The sequence below is a fragment of the Salvelinus namaycush genome, chromosome 3, assembly GCF_016432855.1.
Source record: "Salvelinus namaycush isolate Seneca chromosome 3, SaNama_1.0, whole genome shotgun sequence".
NCBI lineage: Eukaryota > Metazoa > Chordata > Actinopteri > Salmoniformes > Salmonidae > Salvelinus > Salvelinus namaycush.
In genome coordinates, this window is record NC_052309.1 from 39,007,589 (window position 1) to 39,027,225 (window position 19,637).

Here is a 19,637-nt window from a genome sequence, read left to right on the forward strand (position 1 = left end):
GATGAACAGCATTCTTACATAGGTATTCCTCTTGTCCAGATGGGTTAGGGCAGTGTGCAGTGTGATGGCGATTACGTCGTCTGTGGACCTATTGGGGCGGTAAGCAAATTGGAGTGGGTCTAGGGTGTCAGGTAGGGTGGAGGTGATATGGTCCTTGACTAGTCTCTCAAAGCACTTCATGATGACGGAAGTGAGTGCTACAGGGCGGTAGTCATTTAGCTCAGTTACCTTAGCTTTCTTGGGAACAGGAACAATGGTGGCCCTCTTGAAGCATGTGGTGACAGCAGACTGGGATAAGGATTGATTGAATATGTCTGTAAACACACCAGCCAGCTGGTCTGCGCATGCTCCGAGGACGCGGCCGGGGATGCCGTCTGGACCTGCAGCCTTGTGAGGGTTAACACGTTTAAATGTTTTACTCACGTTGGCTACAGTGAAGGAGAGCCCGCAGGTTTTGGTAGCGGGCCGTGTCAGTGTTACTGTATTGTCCTCAAAGCGAGCAAAACATTTGTTTAGTCTGTCTGGGAGCAAGGCATCGTGATCCGCGACGGGGCTGTTTTTTTTTTTGTAGTCCGTGATTGACTGTAGACCCTGCCACATACCTCTCGTGTCTGAGCCGTTGAATTGCGACTCCACTTTGTCTTTGTACTGACGCTTAGCTTGTTTCATTGCCTTGCGGAGGGAATAGCTACACTGTTTGTATTCCGTCATGTTTCCGGTCACCTTGCCCTGATTAAAAGCAGTGGTTCGCACGTTCAGTTTTGCTCGAATGCTGCCATCAATCCACGGTTTCTGGTTGGGGAATGTTTTAATAGAGCTGTGGGTACAACATCACCGATGCACTTGTTAATAAAACTAATCAGCGTATTCGTCAATGTTGTTGTTCGCCGCAATGCGGAACATATCCCAGTCCACGTGATCGAAGCAATCTTGAAGCGTGGAATCCGATTGGTCAGACCAGCGTTGAACAGACCTGAGCGCGGGAGCTTCCTGTTTTAGTTTCTGTCTATAGGCTGGGAGCAACAAAATGGAGTCGGGGTCAGCTTTTCCGAAGGGAGGACGGGCCTTATATGCGTTGTGGAAGTTAGAATAACAGTGGTCTAGGGTTTTGCCAGCCCTGGTAGCACAATCGAGATGCTGATAGAATTTGGGGAGCCTTGTCTTCAGATTAGCCTTGTTAAAATCCCTGGCTACAATAAATGCAGCCTCAGGTTATGTGGTTCCAGTTTACATAGAGTCCAATGAAGTTCTTTCAGGGCCGTCGATGTGTCTGCTTGGGGGGGAATATACACCACTGTGATTATGATCGAAGATAATTCTCTTGGTAGATAATGCGGTCGGCATTTGATTGTGAGGAATTCTAAGTCAGGTGAACAAAAGGACTTGAGTTCCTGTATGTTGTTATGATCACACCACGTCTCGTTAATTATAAGGCATACACCCCCGCCCTTCTTCTTACCAGAGAGATGCTTGTTTCTGTCGGCGCGATGCGTGAAGAAACCAGGTGGCTGTACCGACTCAGATAGCGTGTCTCGAGTGAGCCATGTTTCCGTGAAACAAAGAACGTTACAGTCTTGGATGTCTCTCTGGAATGCTACCCTTGCTCGGATTTCGTCTACCTTGTTGTCAAGAGACTGGATATTGGCGAGTAGTATGCTCGGGAGCGGTGCGCGATGTGCCCGTCTATGGAGCCTGACCAGAAGACCGCTCCGTCTGCCCCTTCTACGTTGTCGTTGTTTTGGGTCGCCGGCTGGGATCCGATCCATTGTCCTGGGTGGTAGGCCAAACAGAGGATCCGCTTCGGGAAAGTTGTATTCCTGGTCGTAATGTTGGTGAGTTGACGTTGCTCTTATATCCAATAGTTCCTCCCGACTGTATGTAATAAAACCTAAGATTACCTGGGGTAACAATGTAAGACATAACACATAAAAAAACAAAATACTGCATAGTTTCCTAGGAACGCGAAGCGAGGCGGCCATCTCTGTCTGCGCCGAAAGTCAAGTGGAATGTGTATTCTTCTATAGTTCACCTGGTTAAATAAAGGTTAAATAAAATGAATAAATAAATACATTTGTTAAAGTTACCGTTTTATACACGATTTGCACAATTACAACTTTAGGGTTCCTCTGTTAATCAAGGCACAGCTTCAGCAGCGCAACTAAATAAAACAAATTAGAAAAAAGACATTTGTGAATTCCTACTCTGATGTGTGAAAGGCTTCAACACTTAACAGTCATTTTGTTCGTCAAACTTTAGCAGCGACTTGTGCTTTGTTTCCTCTAAGGTTTGTGCTATATGGGTTTGCTGTGAGTATTTAGTGATAGCAGGGAGAATATCTACAGCGCTATTAAGCACTATGTGCCTGGGAGTTGAGGGTCATTCCAAGTTAAACTGTAATGATAACTGTATGGTAGCATCCTCAATATGCCCGTGACAGATTGCCAGAGCATAATAAGTCATTACTTGCAACACATCGCATCCCCTTAGGAAAGAATTCCCCATTTATTTAATCTGGATTCTCAATCGCTTTCTATTTTTTTCCTCAATCCTTTTACTCCCTTAAGCCAGTTCCAAGTGGAAATTGTAAACGAGCATGAAAGGAGGAAAATATTACAGACCATTTCATCAAAAATATCATTTTCTGGACGCTAGTGTTTTTTCACAACTATTTTCTTTCGGTAACACTTTACTTGACACCCAGCGTCATAATACATTATGACAAGGTCATAATCATGTCATGATATGACATAACAGCTGACATAACTTGTCATAACCTGTCATAATATGGTAATAAATGCACTGTCAACATATATATTTAGAACTGTTGTGACATATATTGCATTATTTTATGGCTGGTTATGACACCTACATAAGAGTGTCAAAACCCACAAAACCTACCACACAGGCAAACATCTCCATTACACCATAGCCAACATGTCAACAGTATGTTTATGATATCTATATATTTGTTTTAAATTGACCATATGAAACTATCATTATCGTTCCGCACAAATTCATGTCAGACATGCACCTACCCCAATGCTCTGTGGCTGATGACTGGGATGAATGCAGGAGCAGATTTCAGGCTGAGGACAAGACACCCTCTTTTTGACTGAAGACTGACATAAGGTCATGTACGTGATAGGCCTATCTGGCTTATAAACTCAGCAAAAAAAGAAACGTCCTCTCACTGTCAACTGCGTTTATTTTCAGAAAACTTAACATGTGTAAATATTTGTATGAACATAACAAGATTCAAAAAACTGAGACAAAAACTAAACAAGTTCCACAAACATGTGATGAACAGAAATGGAATAATGTGTCCCTGAACAAACGGTGGGTCAAAATCTAAAGTAACAGTCAGTATCTGGTGTGGCCACCAGCTGCATTAAGTACTGCAGTGCATCTCCTCCTCATGGACTGCACCAGATTTGCCAGTTCTTGCTGTGAGATGTTACCCCACTCTTCCACCAAGGCACCTGCAAGTTCCTGGACATTTCTGGGGGGAATGGCCCTAGCCCTCACCCTCCGATCCAACAGGTCCCAGACGTGCTCAATGGGATTGAGATCCGGGCTCTTCGCTGGCCATGGCAAAACACTGACATTCCTGTCTTGCAGGAAATCACCCACAGAATGAGCAGTATGGCTGGTCGCATTGTCATGCTGGAGGGTCATGTCAGGATGAGCCTGCAGGAAGGGTATCACATGAGGGAGGAGGATGTCTTCCCTGTAACGCACAGCGTTGAGATTGCCTGCAATGACAACAAGCTCTGTCTGATGATGCTGTGACACACCGCCCCAGACCATGACGGACCCTCCACCTCCAAATCGATCCCGCTCCAGAGTACAGGCCTCGATGTAACACTCATTCCTTCGACGATAAACGCAAATCCGACCATCAGTTGTTGTTGCCATCCTGTACGTGTCTCGCAGGTGTTCGGATGTACCGATCCTGTGCAGGTGTTGTTACACGTGGTTTGCTACTGCGAGGACGATCAGCTGTCCGTCCTGTCTCCCTGTAGCGCTGTCTAGGGCGTCTCACAGTACGGACATTGCAATTTATTGCCCTGGCCACATCTGCAGTCCTCATGCCTCCTTGCAGCATGCTTAAGGCACGTTCACGCAGATGAGCAGGGACCCTGGGCATCTTTTTTTCTGGTGTTTTTCAGAGTCAGTAGAAAGGCCTCTTTAGTCTCCTAAGTTTTCATAACTGTGACCTAAATTGCCTACCATCTGTAAGCTGTTAGTGTCTTAACGACCGTTCCACAGGTGCATGTTCATTAATTGTTTATGGTTCATTGAACAAGCATGGGAAACAGTGTTTAAACCCTTTACAATGAAGATCTGTGAAGTTATTTGGATTTTTACGAATTATCTTTGAAAGACAGGGTCCTGAAAAAGGGATGTTTCTTTTTTTGCTGAGTTTATGATTATGATGGTCATAATGGTTCTTGACAGTGTCAAAAAGTGTATTTTGTTAGTCCAAGTAAAGTGACACAATATGGTCATAATGCTTCTTGACAGTAAAGTGTATTTTCTAAAAGTTATTTAAAATATGATGAAAACAATTACTGTAAAGAATTCATTACAACAACAACTAATGATTTAATTAAGAAACAAACTTTCAAACGAAAGGAAAGTTCTTGGCGGGGATTTTTTTGTTTGTTGAATAAACGTGGGTTTTGACACTTATTTAGGAGTCATAACCAGCCATAAAATAACGCAATATATGTTACAACAGGTGTAAAGATATGTGTTATAACAGTGTTATGACCATATTATGACAGGTTAGGATAAATTATGTCAGCTGTTATGACATATTATGACATGGTTATGACCGTGCCATAACGTGTTATGACACTGGGTGTCAAGAAAAGTGTTACCTTTTGTTCTATGCGAGATGCCTGAAGATAATTTGGATGACAAAAGCTTTCAGTTGTCCTGTCTATCACATTCTAAATATAACACATGAAACATCAGGGATATAAATACATTGACTGACTTGATACCCTTGTCTTCACCCTTCGCCAATCAAGTGTCACATTGGGCCCTGATTGCGTGCCTGCTTCCCCAGCCCCTTGTGGAGACTGGAGATCCGTCTGAGTACTGAGTGTTGTGACGGTTTTCAGATTTCTCCTTTAAGCGTCCTTGACTCTGATAAAGGCTTCAAATGACAAAAGCCTGTAACGTTCGCACATCAGCAGGGTAATGTAATGGCTTTGCTGCTGAACCCCAAGACCAAGGGGACAAATGATTTATATATACACTAGATGAATTACAGGGGCCACTGTTTTGAAGCCACTGCACCTCCATCTTGGCACTCCCCCACCGTTGTAAAGCATATTTTGGAAGCTATAGAAATGGATTTATAAATGTCTACATTTGTTTTTGTAATGTTTATTCTATTACAGACACCGTAGTGCATACTTTTAAATTATATTATGTGAGCTAAACATAAAACATTTCCCTAAAAGTATAATTTTTTTAAATTACTAATGTTACTGTCACCACTGCAACAAGAAAATACTTCAATATATGTAATTTTGTCCTTGAAACATTTAAATGAAACACTGTAGAATTCCATTCATTCCTATGGAAGACTGTTTTTCTGAGGAGTGCCAATATGGCTGACCGGTGACTTCAAAGCCTCTCATTGGCCAATACATAGCAATACAGGGTTTATATACACTGCTCAAAAAAATAAAGGGAACACTTAAACAACACAATGTAACTCCAAGTCAATCACACTTCTGTGAAATCAAACTGTCCACTTAGGAAGCAACACTGATTGGCAATAAATTTCACATGCTGTTGTGCAAATGGAATAGACAAAAGGTGGAAATTATAGGCAATTAGCAAGACACCCCCAATAAAGGAGTGATTCTGCAGGTGGTGACCACAGACCACTTCTCAGTTCCTATGCTTCCTGGCTGATGTTTTGGTCATTTTTGAATGCTGGCGGTGCGCTCACTCTAGTGGTAGCATGAGATGGAGTCTACAACCCACACAAGTGGCTCAGGTAGTGCAGCTCATCCAGGATGGCACATCAATGCGAGCTGTGGCAAGAAGGTTTGCTGTGTCTGTCAGCGTAGTGTCCAGAGCATGGAGGCGCTACCAGGAGACAGGCCAGTACATCAGGAGACGTGGAGGAGGCCGTAGGAGGGCAACAACCCAGCAGCAGGACTGCTACCTCCGCCTTTGAGCAGGAGGAGCACTGCCAGAGCCCTGCAAAATGACCTCCAGCAGGCCACAAATGTGCATGTGTCTGCTCAAATGGTCAGAAACAGACTCCATGAGGGTGGTATGAGGGCCCGACGTCCACAGGTGGGGGTTGTGCTTACAGCCCAACACCGTGCAGGACGTTTGGGATTTGCCAGAGAACACCAAGATTGGCAAATTCGCCACTGGCGCCCTGTGCTCTTCACAGATGAAAGCAGGTTCACACTGAGCACATGTGACAGACGTGACAGAGTCTGGAGACGCCGTGGAGAACGTTCTGCTGCCTGCAACATCCTCCAGCATGACCGGTTTGGCGGTGGGTCAGTCATGGTGTGGGGTGGCATTTCTTTGTGGGGCCGCACAGCCCTCCATGTGCTCGCCAGAGGTAGCCTGACTGCCATTAGGTACCGAGATGAGATCCTCAGAGCCCTTGTGAGATCATATGCTGACACATGCACATTTGTGGCCTGCTGGAGGTCATTTTGCAGGGCTCTGGCATTGCTCCTCCTGCTCAAAGGCGGAGGTAGCGGTCCTGCTGCTGGGTTGTTGCCCTCCTACGTCCTCCTCCACGTCTCCTGATGTACTGGCCTGTCTCCTGGTAGCGCCTCCATGCTCTGGACACTACGCTGACAGACACAGCAAACCTTCTTGCCACAGCTCGCATTGATGTGCCATCCTGGATGAGCTGCACTACCTGAGCCACTTGTGTGGGTTGTAGACTCCGTCTCGTGCTACCACTAGAGTGAGAGCACCGCCAGCATTCAAAAGTGACCAAAAAATCAGCCAGGAAGCATAGGAACTGAGAAGTGGTCTGTGGTCACCACCTGCAGAATCACTCCTTTATTGGGGGATGTCTTGCTAATTGCCTATAATTTCCACCTTTTGTCTATTCCATTTGCACAACAGCATGTGAAATTTATTGTCAATCAGTGTTGCTTCCTAAGTGGACAGTTTGATTTCACAGAAGTGTGATTGACTTGGAGTTACATTGTGTTGTTTAAGTGTTCCCTTTATTTTTTTGAGCAGTGTATATCATTGGAGGGGACAGATATGGCCCTTTTTATTTGATTATACTTTTCCTTTCTCCTTTCCTCTTCTACTGTCTTTGAGGATTTGTTATTCGAAAACGACCATTACTTAGTCTAGGTGTCATCTCTGGGAGCTAATGTTAAGTCTCAGGCGAGGTTACTCACCAAACCAACTCCTTTACACTGGAACTGTTGAATTGATTATGTACACTGAGTGTACAAAACATTAGGAACACACACGTTTTCCATGACAGACTGACCAGGTGAATCCAAGTGAAAACAATAATCCCTTATTGATGTGACCTGTTACATTCACTTCAATCAGTGTAGATGAAGGGGAAGAGACAGGTTAAAGAAGGATTTTCAAGCCTTGAGACAATTGAGACATGGATTGTGTATGTGTGCCATTCAGAGGGTGAATGGGCAAGACAAAATATTTAAGTGCCTTTGAATGGGGTATGGTAGTAGGTGCCAGGCACAACGGTTTGAGTATGTCAAGAACTGCAACCCTGCTGGGTTTTTCCACACTCAACAGTTTCCTGTGTGTATCAAGAATGGTCCACCACCCAAAGGACATCCAGTCAACTTGACACAACTGTGGGATGCATTGGAGTCAACATAGGCCAGCATCCCTGTGGAACACGTTTGATACCTTGTAAAGTCCATGCCGGGCGAATTGAGGCTGTTCTGAGGGCAATAGGGTGTGGAACTCAATATTAGGAAGGTGTTCCTAATGTTTTATACACTCAGTGTATATAATTATTTGCTCATTTGACATGTGCCTTGAGGGATTTTACAAACTCTGATACAAGAGATGTTATCCATCCACCTACAGCAGTGGTATTCAAAGCCGAGGTCGCGACTCCTCGGGGGATCTGCAATTGGGTTGCGGTTGAACTGCAGTTGGGTCGCCATTTTTCTTTTAAATGGGTGGAAAATAAATGTTTTTATGAAGAACATGTTTTGAGTATATACAAACGTTTTTGAGGTTATTTTATTGAGAAAATATATTTATTGATTCCTTTTCATTTTGATAAGAGATGAAAATGCAATGAATTGAAGGTTGTTTGTTGATCCAAAAATTGGTTGTGTCATTAGATTTGGGGTGGGGGTCCCAGAAATTCTGGTGGAAAAAATGGGTGCCTGGTGAAAAAGTTTGAATACCACTGACATACAGTATGTACAGTATCTACCTGGATGGGTAGCTACCTACACACCCATCTATCCACTTAAATCTGATATACTCTCCTATATGTCTTTGTGTCAAAGGCATGAATCCAAATCAAATACTGCACTATAGTGGAATACCGTGGAGGCCCTCTTAAAAAGAGATTTAGTCTACAGTGGCATATAGATTATTTGACCGAGGGGACAGAGGACCAGAAGGCTTTTCTCACGTACTGTCTGGTGGTACATGTGACTGCACTGCCATAAAGAGGACACCTGAGATTCACACAGTTTATAGTGCTAACGGGCCAAGGTCGCAGCGCCGGACCCAAAGAAAATTTCACTGACAGATTCGGTGAACCCAGAGCGTCCGGGTAAAACAGCCCAAGGGAGGCAGTTCGTCTTCTGTCTGCAGCGTTTTACAACATGAGAAATGTCACCATAGCAGCAAGTGAGCCAATGCCACTCAGAGTCAAAGGGAAATGTAAACTAAGGGTCTTGTGATACATTAAAACAGCAGTGCACACTGGAAAATGTGATTTAACTTTTTATGGCTGCAGGGGCAGTATTGAGTAGCCAGATAATAGGTGCCCATTTCAAACGGCCTCGTACTCAATTCTTGCTCGTACAATATGCATATTATTGTTATTATTGGATAGAAAACACTCTCTAGTTTCTATAGCCGTTGAAATTTTGTCTCTGAGTGGAACAGAACTCATTCTACAGCACTTTCCCTGACATGGAGTCAGATTTCAGACATCTTGGCCCCTGATCTGGAGTCAGTTTAAAGGTCCCTGTGAATGCTATGAGGATACAAACACTGCTTACGTCTTCCCCTGGATGTCATTACGTGGTGACGCTTTGAATGGAGTCGATTGCGCAATCAGAGCCTCTATAAAACAACACAACGTGTAGGTAGTGTCCCTTTTCCAGCTGCGCCTGATGCAAGGTGGACACGGACCTGCTCTTTTTCCAAGCTTTAGTTTAGCCAGTAATATTTCTCCGGTCATGTTTTTGCTCGTTATAGGTGTTAAAAACATCATAAGGTAGTTAATTTAAACCGTTTTATAGCAATTTATATCCGTTTAGTGCGATTTTGAGGCATTGCTTTCTGAGACACTTTGAACCTCTGGGCACGTTTCCAGTTCATGCCGAACGCAGTGGGCATTTCCACATGGCAAGAGGACAGCTTTCGACCAAAAGACGATTAGACCCAAGAAAGGATTCTTTGCCCAAGATTCTGATGGAAGAACAGCTCAAAGTAAGAACAATTTATTATGATAAATCGTGTTTCTGTCGAAAAATGTTAATCGCTTATGCCGCCATTTTGTTAGATGTAGCTTCGCTTGGCGCAACCTGTATTGAAAAGTAAGGATAATTTAAAAAATGTAATTCAGCGATTGTATTAAGAATTAAATTGTCTATCAATCGCTGTCCACCCTATATTTTTTTAGTCACGTTTATGAGTATTTATGTATAAGACTAGATCACTGTCTAATATGGCGCACGACATTTTCTGACCAGCTGGGCTACTTTTGTCATTGTCTAACCATGATTTTGGTGGCTAAATATGCACATTTTCGAACAAACTCTATATGTATGTTGTAATATGATGTTACAGGAGTGTCATCGGAAGAATTCTGAGAAGGTTAGTGAAAAAATTAATATATTTTGGCGATGATTACGTTATCGCTCTCTTTGGCTCGAATCAATGCTCTGGTAACGTTTGCATATGTGGTATGCTAATATAACGATTTATTGTGTTTTCGCTGTAAAACACTTAGAACATCTGAAATATTGTCTGAATTCACAAGATCTGTGTCTTTCCATTGCTATGTGCTGTGTATTTTTAAGAAATGTTTTATGATGAGTAAATTGGTAATACACGTTGCTCTGTGTATTTATTCTAGTCGATTTGTGATGGTGGGTGCAATTGTAAACTATGATTTATACCTGAAATATGCACATTTTTCTAACAAAACCTATCCTATACAATAAATATGTTATCAGACTGTCATCTGATGAGGTTTTTTCTTGGTTAGTGGCTATCAATATCTTAGTTTAGCCGAATTGGTGATAGCTACTGGTGTTGAGAAAAAATGGTGGACAAAGAAAAATGGTGTCTTTTGCTAACATGGTTAGCTAATAGATTTACATATTTTGTCTTCCCTGTAAAACATTTTAAAAATCTGAAATGGTGGCTTTATTCACAAGATCTGTATCTTTCATTTGGTGTCTTGGACTTGTGATTTAATGATATTTAGATGCTACTATTTAATTGTGACGCTATGCTAGCGATGCTAATCAGTGTGGGGGGGGTGGGGGATGTTGTCATAGGTGTACCGACCTCGGGCTTGCAGCCATAAGAGGTTTAAGATTTATATGATGAGATCATTTTGCACTTAAAATTGTATCTTTAAATGTCTCTGTTAAAGGGGAAGTGGGCTTGGACATGATGTCAGTGTTATATTAGCTACATAACCAGAGGACTGAACCAAAATTGTGGTTCCGATGGCTGTTAGCTGGAGCATGGCGTTGGTTGTGGGGGCAGTAAAACATAGTGAGAATTGATCTGGCAACTGGAGTGCTGTGGGGTTCGGATCCTAACAACAATCCCCTAGCATTGTACCATGGAGTGTTAAACCCCACAACATGCAGTGCAGCTGACCTCGTGCTCCTCTCAACTGTGGGTGAGTGTGTGATGTGTGCTATCTGACAGGCATCTGCTAATGTCCATATTATTGATTACTAGTATTAATATTATTATAAAAATAAAAAAAATCATATATATATTTTATTTTTTAAAATTATGAACACAACAAATACAAAAACAGAAATATACAAACAAGAGTACATAAACCTAACAGACAGAGGTATTACATACCAAGATACATTTTCAATTTGTACAAAAACGTTTTACTGTGCGTATTGCTTTTATGTTTTTACATTTACAGATAATTTCAAAATTATATTTAAATTCTATCTTAAATTCTATCTTTGTTTTCTGCGCACTTCCTTTTATGGACAAAGAATCTTCCATGAAAAATAAACAAATGAACAATGAAAGTTAAATCAGGGTATTACTAGTATTATTACTTAGATGCAGTTGGAAATGCATAGATCCATGTAACAATCCCTGATGATGGTTGTAACAACGCTGAGTAGTCAAATCTAACCTGACGCATTACACATTTCAACATCAATAGAGAAGATACACTGAGTATACCAGATATTAGGAACACCTTCCTAATTTTGAATTGCACCCCGCCCATTTTGCCCTCAGAATAGCCTCGATTCGTCAGGGCATTGACTCTACAAGGTGTCGAAAGCGTTCCACAGGAATGCTGGTCCATGTTGACTCCAATGCTTTCCAAAGTTGTGTTAAATTGGCTGGATGTCCTTTGGGTGGTGGACCATTCTTGAAAAACACGGGAAACTGTTGAGCATGAAAAACCCTACAGCGTTGCAGTTCTTGACACAAACCGGTGGGCCTGGCACCTTCCACAATACCTCGTTCAAAGGCACTTCAATATTTTGTCTTTCCCATTCACCCTCTGAATGGCCCACATACGCAATCCATGTCTCAAGGCTTGAAAATCCTTCTTTAACCCGTCTCCTCCCCTTCATCTGCACTGATTGAACTGGATTTAACAAGTGACAGCAATAAGGGATCATAGCTTTCACCTGGATTCACCTGGTCAGTCTATGTCATGGAAAGAGCAGGTGTTCTAAATGTTTTGTATACTCAGTATATAAACAAAGTACACTGAAAAAATAAATAAACGCAACATGTAAAGTGTTGGTCCCGTGTTTTATGAGCTGAAATAAAAGATCCCAGAAAATCTCCATAGGCACAAAAAGCTTATTTCTCACAAATTGGTTTACATCCCTGTTAATGAGCTTTCCTCCTTTGCCAAGATAATCCATCCACGTGAACAAGTGTGGCATATCAAGAAGCTGATTAAACAGCATGATCATTATTACACAGGTGCACCTTGTGCTGGGGACAATAAAAAGCCACTCTAAAATGTGCAGTTTTGTCACACAACAAAATACCACAGATGTCTCAAGTTTTGAGGGAGCGTGCAATTGGCATGCTGACTGCAGTAATATCCACCAGAGCTGTTGCCAGAGAATTGAATGTTAATGTTTCTATCATAAGCCACCCCCAACGTTGTTTTGGAGAATTTGGCAGTACATCTGTAACGGTTTTCTTCCTGGGATGAAGGAGAGGACCAAAACGCAGCGCGGCTAGTGCTCAACATGTTTAATAAAGATAATAACGTGAACACTACAAGCAACAAAACAATAAATGTGAAAACCGAAAACAGTCCTATCTGGTGCAGAACACAAAGACAGAAAACAACCACTCACAAACCCCAACACAAAACAAGCCACCTAAATATGGTTCCCAATCAGAGACAATGACAAACACCTGCCTCTGATTGAGAACCATATCAGGCATACATAGAAATGGACAAACTAGACACACAACATAGAATGCCCACCCAGCTCACGTCCTGACCAACACTAAAACAAGTAAAACACACAAGAACTATGGTCAGAACGTGACAACATCCAACTGGCCTCACAACCACAGACCACGTGTATGGCGTCATCTGGGCGAGTGGTTTGCTGATGTCAACGTTGTGAACAGGGCGCCCCATGGTGGCGGTGGGGTTATGGTATGGGCAGGCATAAGCTACGGACAACAAACACAATTGCATTTTATCAATGGCAATTTGAATGCACAGAGATACTGTGACAAGATCCTGAGGCCCATTGTGAGGCACATTTTCTTTAAGATATCTGTGACCAACTGATGCATATCTGTATTCCCAGTCATGTGAAATCCATAGATTAGGGCCAAATGAATTTATTTCAATTGACTGATTTCTTTATAAGAACTGTGAATCAGTAAAATCTTTGAAATTGTTGCATGCTGTGTTTATATTCTTGTTCAGTATAAATAGAAAGTGTCTAAACCTTCATGGGAGGACATTCATTGTGAACTTCTTAGATAGCCGCCTCATTTCCACCTGACCTTGCTGACTGCCACATAAGTGACTTGGAGCAACAGCCACAAGTATATAAAAATAAAATAAATCGGTATATTTAGGGAGGGATGCGAGAGATGGGCTTCAAGGCAAAATCCAGATTTAAAAAAAATTCAACCATGCAAGTCAACGTTTCCGTCTGATACGTCCATTCTGCTTAAAACATGCCCTGAAAGAGGAATCCAGTGATAAGAATGATGACCGTGAATACAATATGGACCCAGAGCCAAAAGCTTGGACTTAAAGTGGATGGCAACAAAGAATGTTGTTGTCTTAAGTGCTGAAAGTAAACCTGAGAATTCAGGAAGTCTCTAAATGAGTCAAGGAACCTCTATTATTCAAAAGATAAGAGACACAATGGAAACAAAAGAAGCTGTTACATATTGTTTGCGCTTGTATGGGGTAGGGGGGTTTAAGGGTTACTTTCCTACACTGTACATCAAAAAGCCTGGTGCAGTAGGTGCATATTGGGAATGCGTTTTACATTTGAGCGTTATTCACTGCGTGGACCTTGACAACATAGAACACATTAAACTACTAGTAAAATGACCAGTATTGTTCCATTTGCTGTATTACTACCTAGTACTTACATGGTCTGATATTTAAAAACCATACAAACTCATTAGGGAGAAGACACCCTGACAACCCGAAAAATGTAATGCAATGAATAGTTTTTATACCCTCCAGTTCATCAAAGCAATACACATTTAATCTGATATTGTCTCGATCGTCTTGCTGAGAGAGAGTGGACCAAGGCGCAGCGTGTGCAAAATACATTCTCTTTTATTTTAGAGAAAGGAAAAAACACGCAACGAACACTTTAACAAACTGAAACAAAAGATCGTGAAGCTATAGACGTAAGTGCACACACAAGCTACAAACGTACAACATAGACAATTACCCACATTAACCTAGTGCCTATGGCTGTCTTAAATATGGCTCCCAATCAGAGACAATTAATGACATCTGTCTCTGATTGAGAACCATTCAGGCAACCATAGACACAGCTAGACACCTACACTAAACACAAACCCATCTACTCTACTTAACCCCCTAAACCATACAACCACCCTAGACAATACAAAAACACATACCTTCCCCATGTCACACCCTGACCTAACTAAAATAATAAAGGAAACAAAGAATACTAAGGCCAGGGCGTGACAGATATTGTCGCAATAAAATTGCAAGCAATATATTTGAGGCACATAAATGAGTGTGGATAAAAATCATACTTAAGGTGTTTACACCACAATCCAGACAATGTTTCCTAGTCCACACACCAACACACACACAAGCACACACACACACACAGAAGCACGCACGCACATACACATGCACACACATTCGCGAAATCCACACACATCCAGTCAAATACTTTCTAGGAGACACTATTCCAATGGTTGGCTCAGCTATCTAAAAGCAATAACGATTGCATGCAACCTCAATTGAGAGTAACTGGGATAAGTAGCAGATTCTTTCAATCTTGATCTGCTTGATGACACAGCTGTGGTGTTCTACTTAAGCGCAGTTACCATTGACAGGATTAGGCCAGTAAAAAGAGCCTCCAATCAATGCACATTAATCCCGTGTTTACTCTACACAACATGAATAGTCAACAAAACATCTCAGTCATTTGTTTTAGGAAGGATTCCTATTGTTTATTTTTGATTTTTAAGAATGGGATTTGTTTGGATATCTGATAATCATTTTTTTTTAAATCATCAATTTGTAATTTGTATCATAATCTCACAGCAGAGTTTGTCTGATATAATATAATGGGTAGAATGGGTAGCCTAATACAGTAGTCCTCAATCACAGCTTCCAGCGTTGTAAAACGTATGGTCCCCCCACGTATTGTCAACCATAAATTCTTGACTGTGTGAGTGATGCTTTTGGTAGCCATGGAGACCTGATTCACCGAAACCTGATTCACCCCCCCCCCCCCCCCCCCGCCTCTCTCTCCCCGGCCAGTCCTCCTCTCTCCATCCACTGAAAAGCTCTTAACTTTGCGCATGTACGGCCAAACTGAACATTGCATCGACTCCAAGATGGCGTTAACACGTCTGGCTTGCATTCTGGTCCTGCTCTCAACTCACTGTAAGTAAATGCATGAGGACCACGCTTGATTTCCCAGCGCAGATACATTCTGGACGTGACGTTCGCTCTTGTTATTCAGAATTAGCTACTTTGATATTTTCGAGCTACAATGTGATCTGCGTTAGGATATAACCTAAGTGATTATTCCTGACCTAACTAAACTCAGCAAACTAGCTATAGTCAACCAGACTACTTGTTATTCATGGATGATGTTCTGATTTTAAAGGGAGATATATAAAATTATAAAGTAAGCAATCGAAGACCAGAAGTAAGACATTGTTTGGTAACGCACGAGGCTCAAGCCTTGTTGGCTCGTTGGAATGTTTGATCCGTCGCGAGCCTGACAGTGTACCGTTATCTGTATGGCATTTGGAGGCATGTCTAGCTTCTCGAACTCTTCGGAGATAGAAACTCCCGCAAACTGCTATACATACAATTAGTTATCGACAGCGCATGTTGATTTGCTACAAACTTTACATTATGAAATAGCAAGAAGATATAAAATGTATACATTCTTTGAGAGGCGTGTTGTTTCAAGGGGATGAGTCGAGTCCCTTTTGTCCGTCTCCTTACTTTCAAAAGTTGTCAACAATCAATTCAACTCTAACTGTGTTATTGTGTTGAATAAATACGTATTTGATAGTAACATACGTTTGCTCAAACGTTTTTTTTACGTGTTTGAATTGTGGTTGATAAAGGTTGTGGTTGATAGACTGGCAATCTTCAGTGATGCGAGAACGTTTTTTTCCATTCTGGAATAAAGACAGTCCGCGGGAGGAGCCTGCCTGAAAGCAGCATGCAGCGCACTTTGCAAGCGTTGAGAACTCATTGAAGATCGGTTCTAAAACGTTGATATGTCACTTTTTATTAGCCATCTCAGATCAAGCGATTTGTCTCTGCACCTTACCAAATTGTGGCGTTTTTTCATGTTTTGATTGGGCTATGTTTCTGAAAGGGTATGATGCAATTTGTTCGCGGAAAAGTGCTCCCTCGTGTTTAGACAATGCATGGTCAGATCCTCCTCGGAATGAACGTTTAATCATTATGTTGACATTTTAGAATTACGTTTGTATCAACTTTCACAACTGTTGTCATTGATAGGCCTATGCTTAATGAAACAAAATAAAACTCAGAATAAGAAAAATGTAACCAAAACATTTAGAATTGTTCCCAAATGGTTCCTAATAGCTTGTAGCAGGTGTTATAGTATAGCCTATGTCAAATTGATCTTGTGTGTATTGTAATGAGAAGGATAATCACTAAAGTTAATAATAACTAAGTTAAGGCTACTCGCATACACAATAAATAAGACTAGATCATAGCAGGATCGTATTAAACAGCACCACATGTGATGGACTGGTGGTGCTCATTTGCTTTGAGCAAGGGCTTGGCTTAACTGTTTTCCTGGTGTACTTTAAGCCTGGTTGAACCCTTCATGATGACAGACACACACCAGAAAAGGGGGGCCACAGACCTCAGTGTGCCTTCAGCTCCTCTGATCATCCAAGTGTGTGGATTGGCTTAATTCTGTGTGGATTTAATTAGGAATAGCAAGAAGGCTGCTTCCAAATATGTTGCTGGTTTCTTTCTCTGTTGCTCTGGACTTAGGCCTACTGACAATCTGATTTAGTGTGCTTTAAGTGGTGTATTATTTTACAGCTTATCCAGTTGTTATTGTCTGTAGGCTATATAGTAAGAGCTGGTTAACCCTGATTGTTGTTGGAAATACTGTTGACCACAACTATAGTTCTGAAAGAAAAACATAATTAAACATTTCTGAGGAAAATAACTTTAATCAGCTTTGTACATTTAAACACTTTTTAATTTATTTTTGTTGCTTGAATCTAAAATTAATTAGATCTCTTGCTATGCATATTCTTTTGTTGGTTTTAGGCTAACTCGTCATTGGCTTGTTTGTTCATTGTGACATGAGTTCAACTGTTTTGAACTCATGTCACAGTTTATATTTATTTTGAATAGTTATGAGAAATGTAGCTATTGTGTATTTATCCATCACAGATCTTAGAGAGCAGGCTGACATTTCTCTGTTGGATTTACATAAGTTGTTTTACATCAATTTTCCTAAGAAAGGTGTAAGCAGTCAGGACCGCATTTTGCCTGAGAACTCCTGCCAATACTTAGAAGTGCCAAGATATGTGCGAGCTGAACAATGCTCAAAGTGTTTCCAGTCTGAATAAATGTGAAAGACACATGCATTACAATCTACCATGTATTTCTTAAAAGCATGGTTCTGGCAAATGTCATTTCAGACTTGATAAATGACCTTTTAGCAAATAAGTGGGACATTTATTAGGCTACTCGTGGAGGCTTGGCCAACTGAAATGATTGACTCTGGTCTAGTTCTTTTTTTGCTCTATGGCAGCTCACAGTAAGTCTACTTAAGCCTCATGCCTCTTTGGGTGAGAAGAGAAGTCCCTTATTTGAGGAGATACTGTATGTAAAGAAAAGAAAACGCACACACGGACACACACACACAGAAACACACACACAGTGAAGGATAAGACGTCTGTCTTCTTTGACTTAAGGCGTCCGCGTGCTTTCCAGCCAAAACAGTTCGGAACAGTTCGTGCATATACACTGCTCAAAAAAATAAAGGGAACACTTAAACAACACAATGTAACTCCAAGTCAATCACACTTCTGTGACATCAAACTGTCCACTTAGGAAGCAACACTGATTGACAATAAATTTCACATGCTGTTGTGCAAATGGAATAGACAACAGGTGGAAATTATAGGCAATTAGCAAGACACCCCCAATAAAGGAGTGGTTCTGCAGGTGGTGACCACAGACCACTTCTCAGTTCCTATGCTTCCTGGCTGATGTTTTGGTCACTTTTGAATGCTGGCGGTGCTTTCACTCTAGTGGTAGCATGAGACGGAGTCTACAACCCACACAAGTGGCTCAGGTAGTGCAGCTCATCCAGGATGGCACATCAATGCGAGCTGTGGCAAGAAGGTTTGCTGTGTCTGTCAGCGTAGTGTCCAGAGCATGGAGGCGCTACCAGGAGACAGGCCAGTACATCAGGAGACGTGGAGGAGGCCGTAGGAGGGCAACAACCCAGCAGCAGGACCGCTACCTCCGCCTTTGTGCAAGAAGGAGCAGGAGGAACACTGCCAGAGCCCTGCAAAATGACCTTCAGCAGGCCACAAATGTGCATGTGTCTGCTCAAACGGTCAGAAACAGACTCCATGAGGGTGGTATGAGGGCCCGACGTCCACAGGTGGGGGTTGTGCTTACAGCCCAACACCGTGCAAGATGTTTGGCATTTGCCAGAGAACACCAAGATTGGCAAATTCGCCACTGGCGCCCTGTGCTCTTCACAGATGAAAGCAGGTTCACACTGAGCACATGTGACAGACGTGACAGTCTGGAGATGCCGTGGAGAACGTTCTGCTGCCTGCAACATCCTCCAGCATGACCGGTTTGGCGGTGGGTCAGTCATGGTGTGGGGTGGCATTTCTTTGGGGGGCCGCACAGCCCTCCATGGGCTCGCCAGAGGTAGCCTGACTGCCATTAGGTACCGAGATGAGATCCTCAGACCCCTTGTGAGACCATGTGCTGGTGCGGTTGGCCCTGGGTTCCTCCTAATGCAAGACAATGCTAGACCTCATGTGGCTGGAGTGTGTCAGCAGTTCCTGCAAGAGGAAGGCATTGATGCTATGGACTGGCCCGCCCGTTCCCCAGACCTGAATCCAATTGAGCACATCTGGGACATCATGTCTCGCTCCATCCACCAACGCCACGTTGCACCACAGACTGTCCAGGAGTTGGCGGATGCTTTAGTCCAGGTCTGGGAGGAGATCCCTCAGGAGACCATCCGCCACCTCATCAGGAGCATGCCCAGGCGTTGTAGGGAGGTCATACAGGCACGTGGAGGCCACACACACTACTGAGCCTCATTTTGACTTGTTTTAAGGACATTACATCAAAGTTGGATCAGCCTGTAGTGTGGTTTTCCACTTTAATTTTGAGTGTGACTCCAAATCCAGACCTCCATGGGTTGATAAATTTGATTTCCATTGATAATTTTTGTGTGATTTTG

At 42.4% G+C, this 19,637-nt stretch overlaps 1 protein-coding gene across 1 annotated transcript in view; it reads left to right on the plus strand.

Annotated features, from left to right (window-relative positions):
* Positions 1-15,486: 15,486 nt before the first annotated feature.
* Positions 15,487-19,637, plus strand: part of LOC120044350 (junctional adhesion molecule 3B-like) — a 52,368-nt gene continuing 48,217 nt past the window's right edge. The window contains exon 1 of the mRNA XM_038988970.1: positions 15,487-15,571. Coding sequence (XP_038844898.1) covers positions 15,487-15,571 — 85 coding nt within the window. The remainder of the gene's footprint in view (positions 15,572-19,637) is intronic.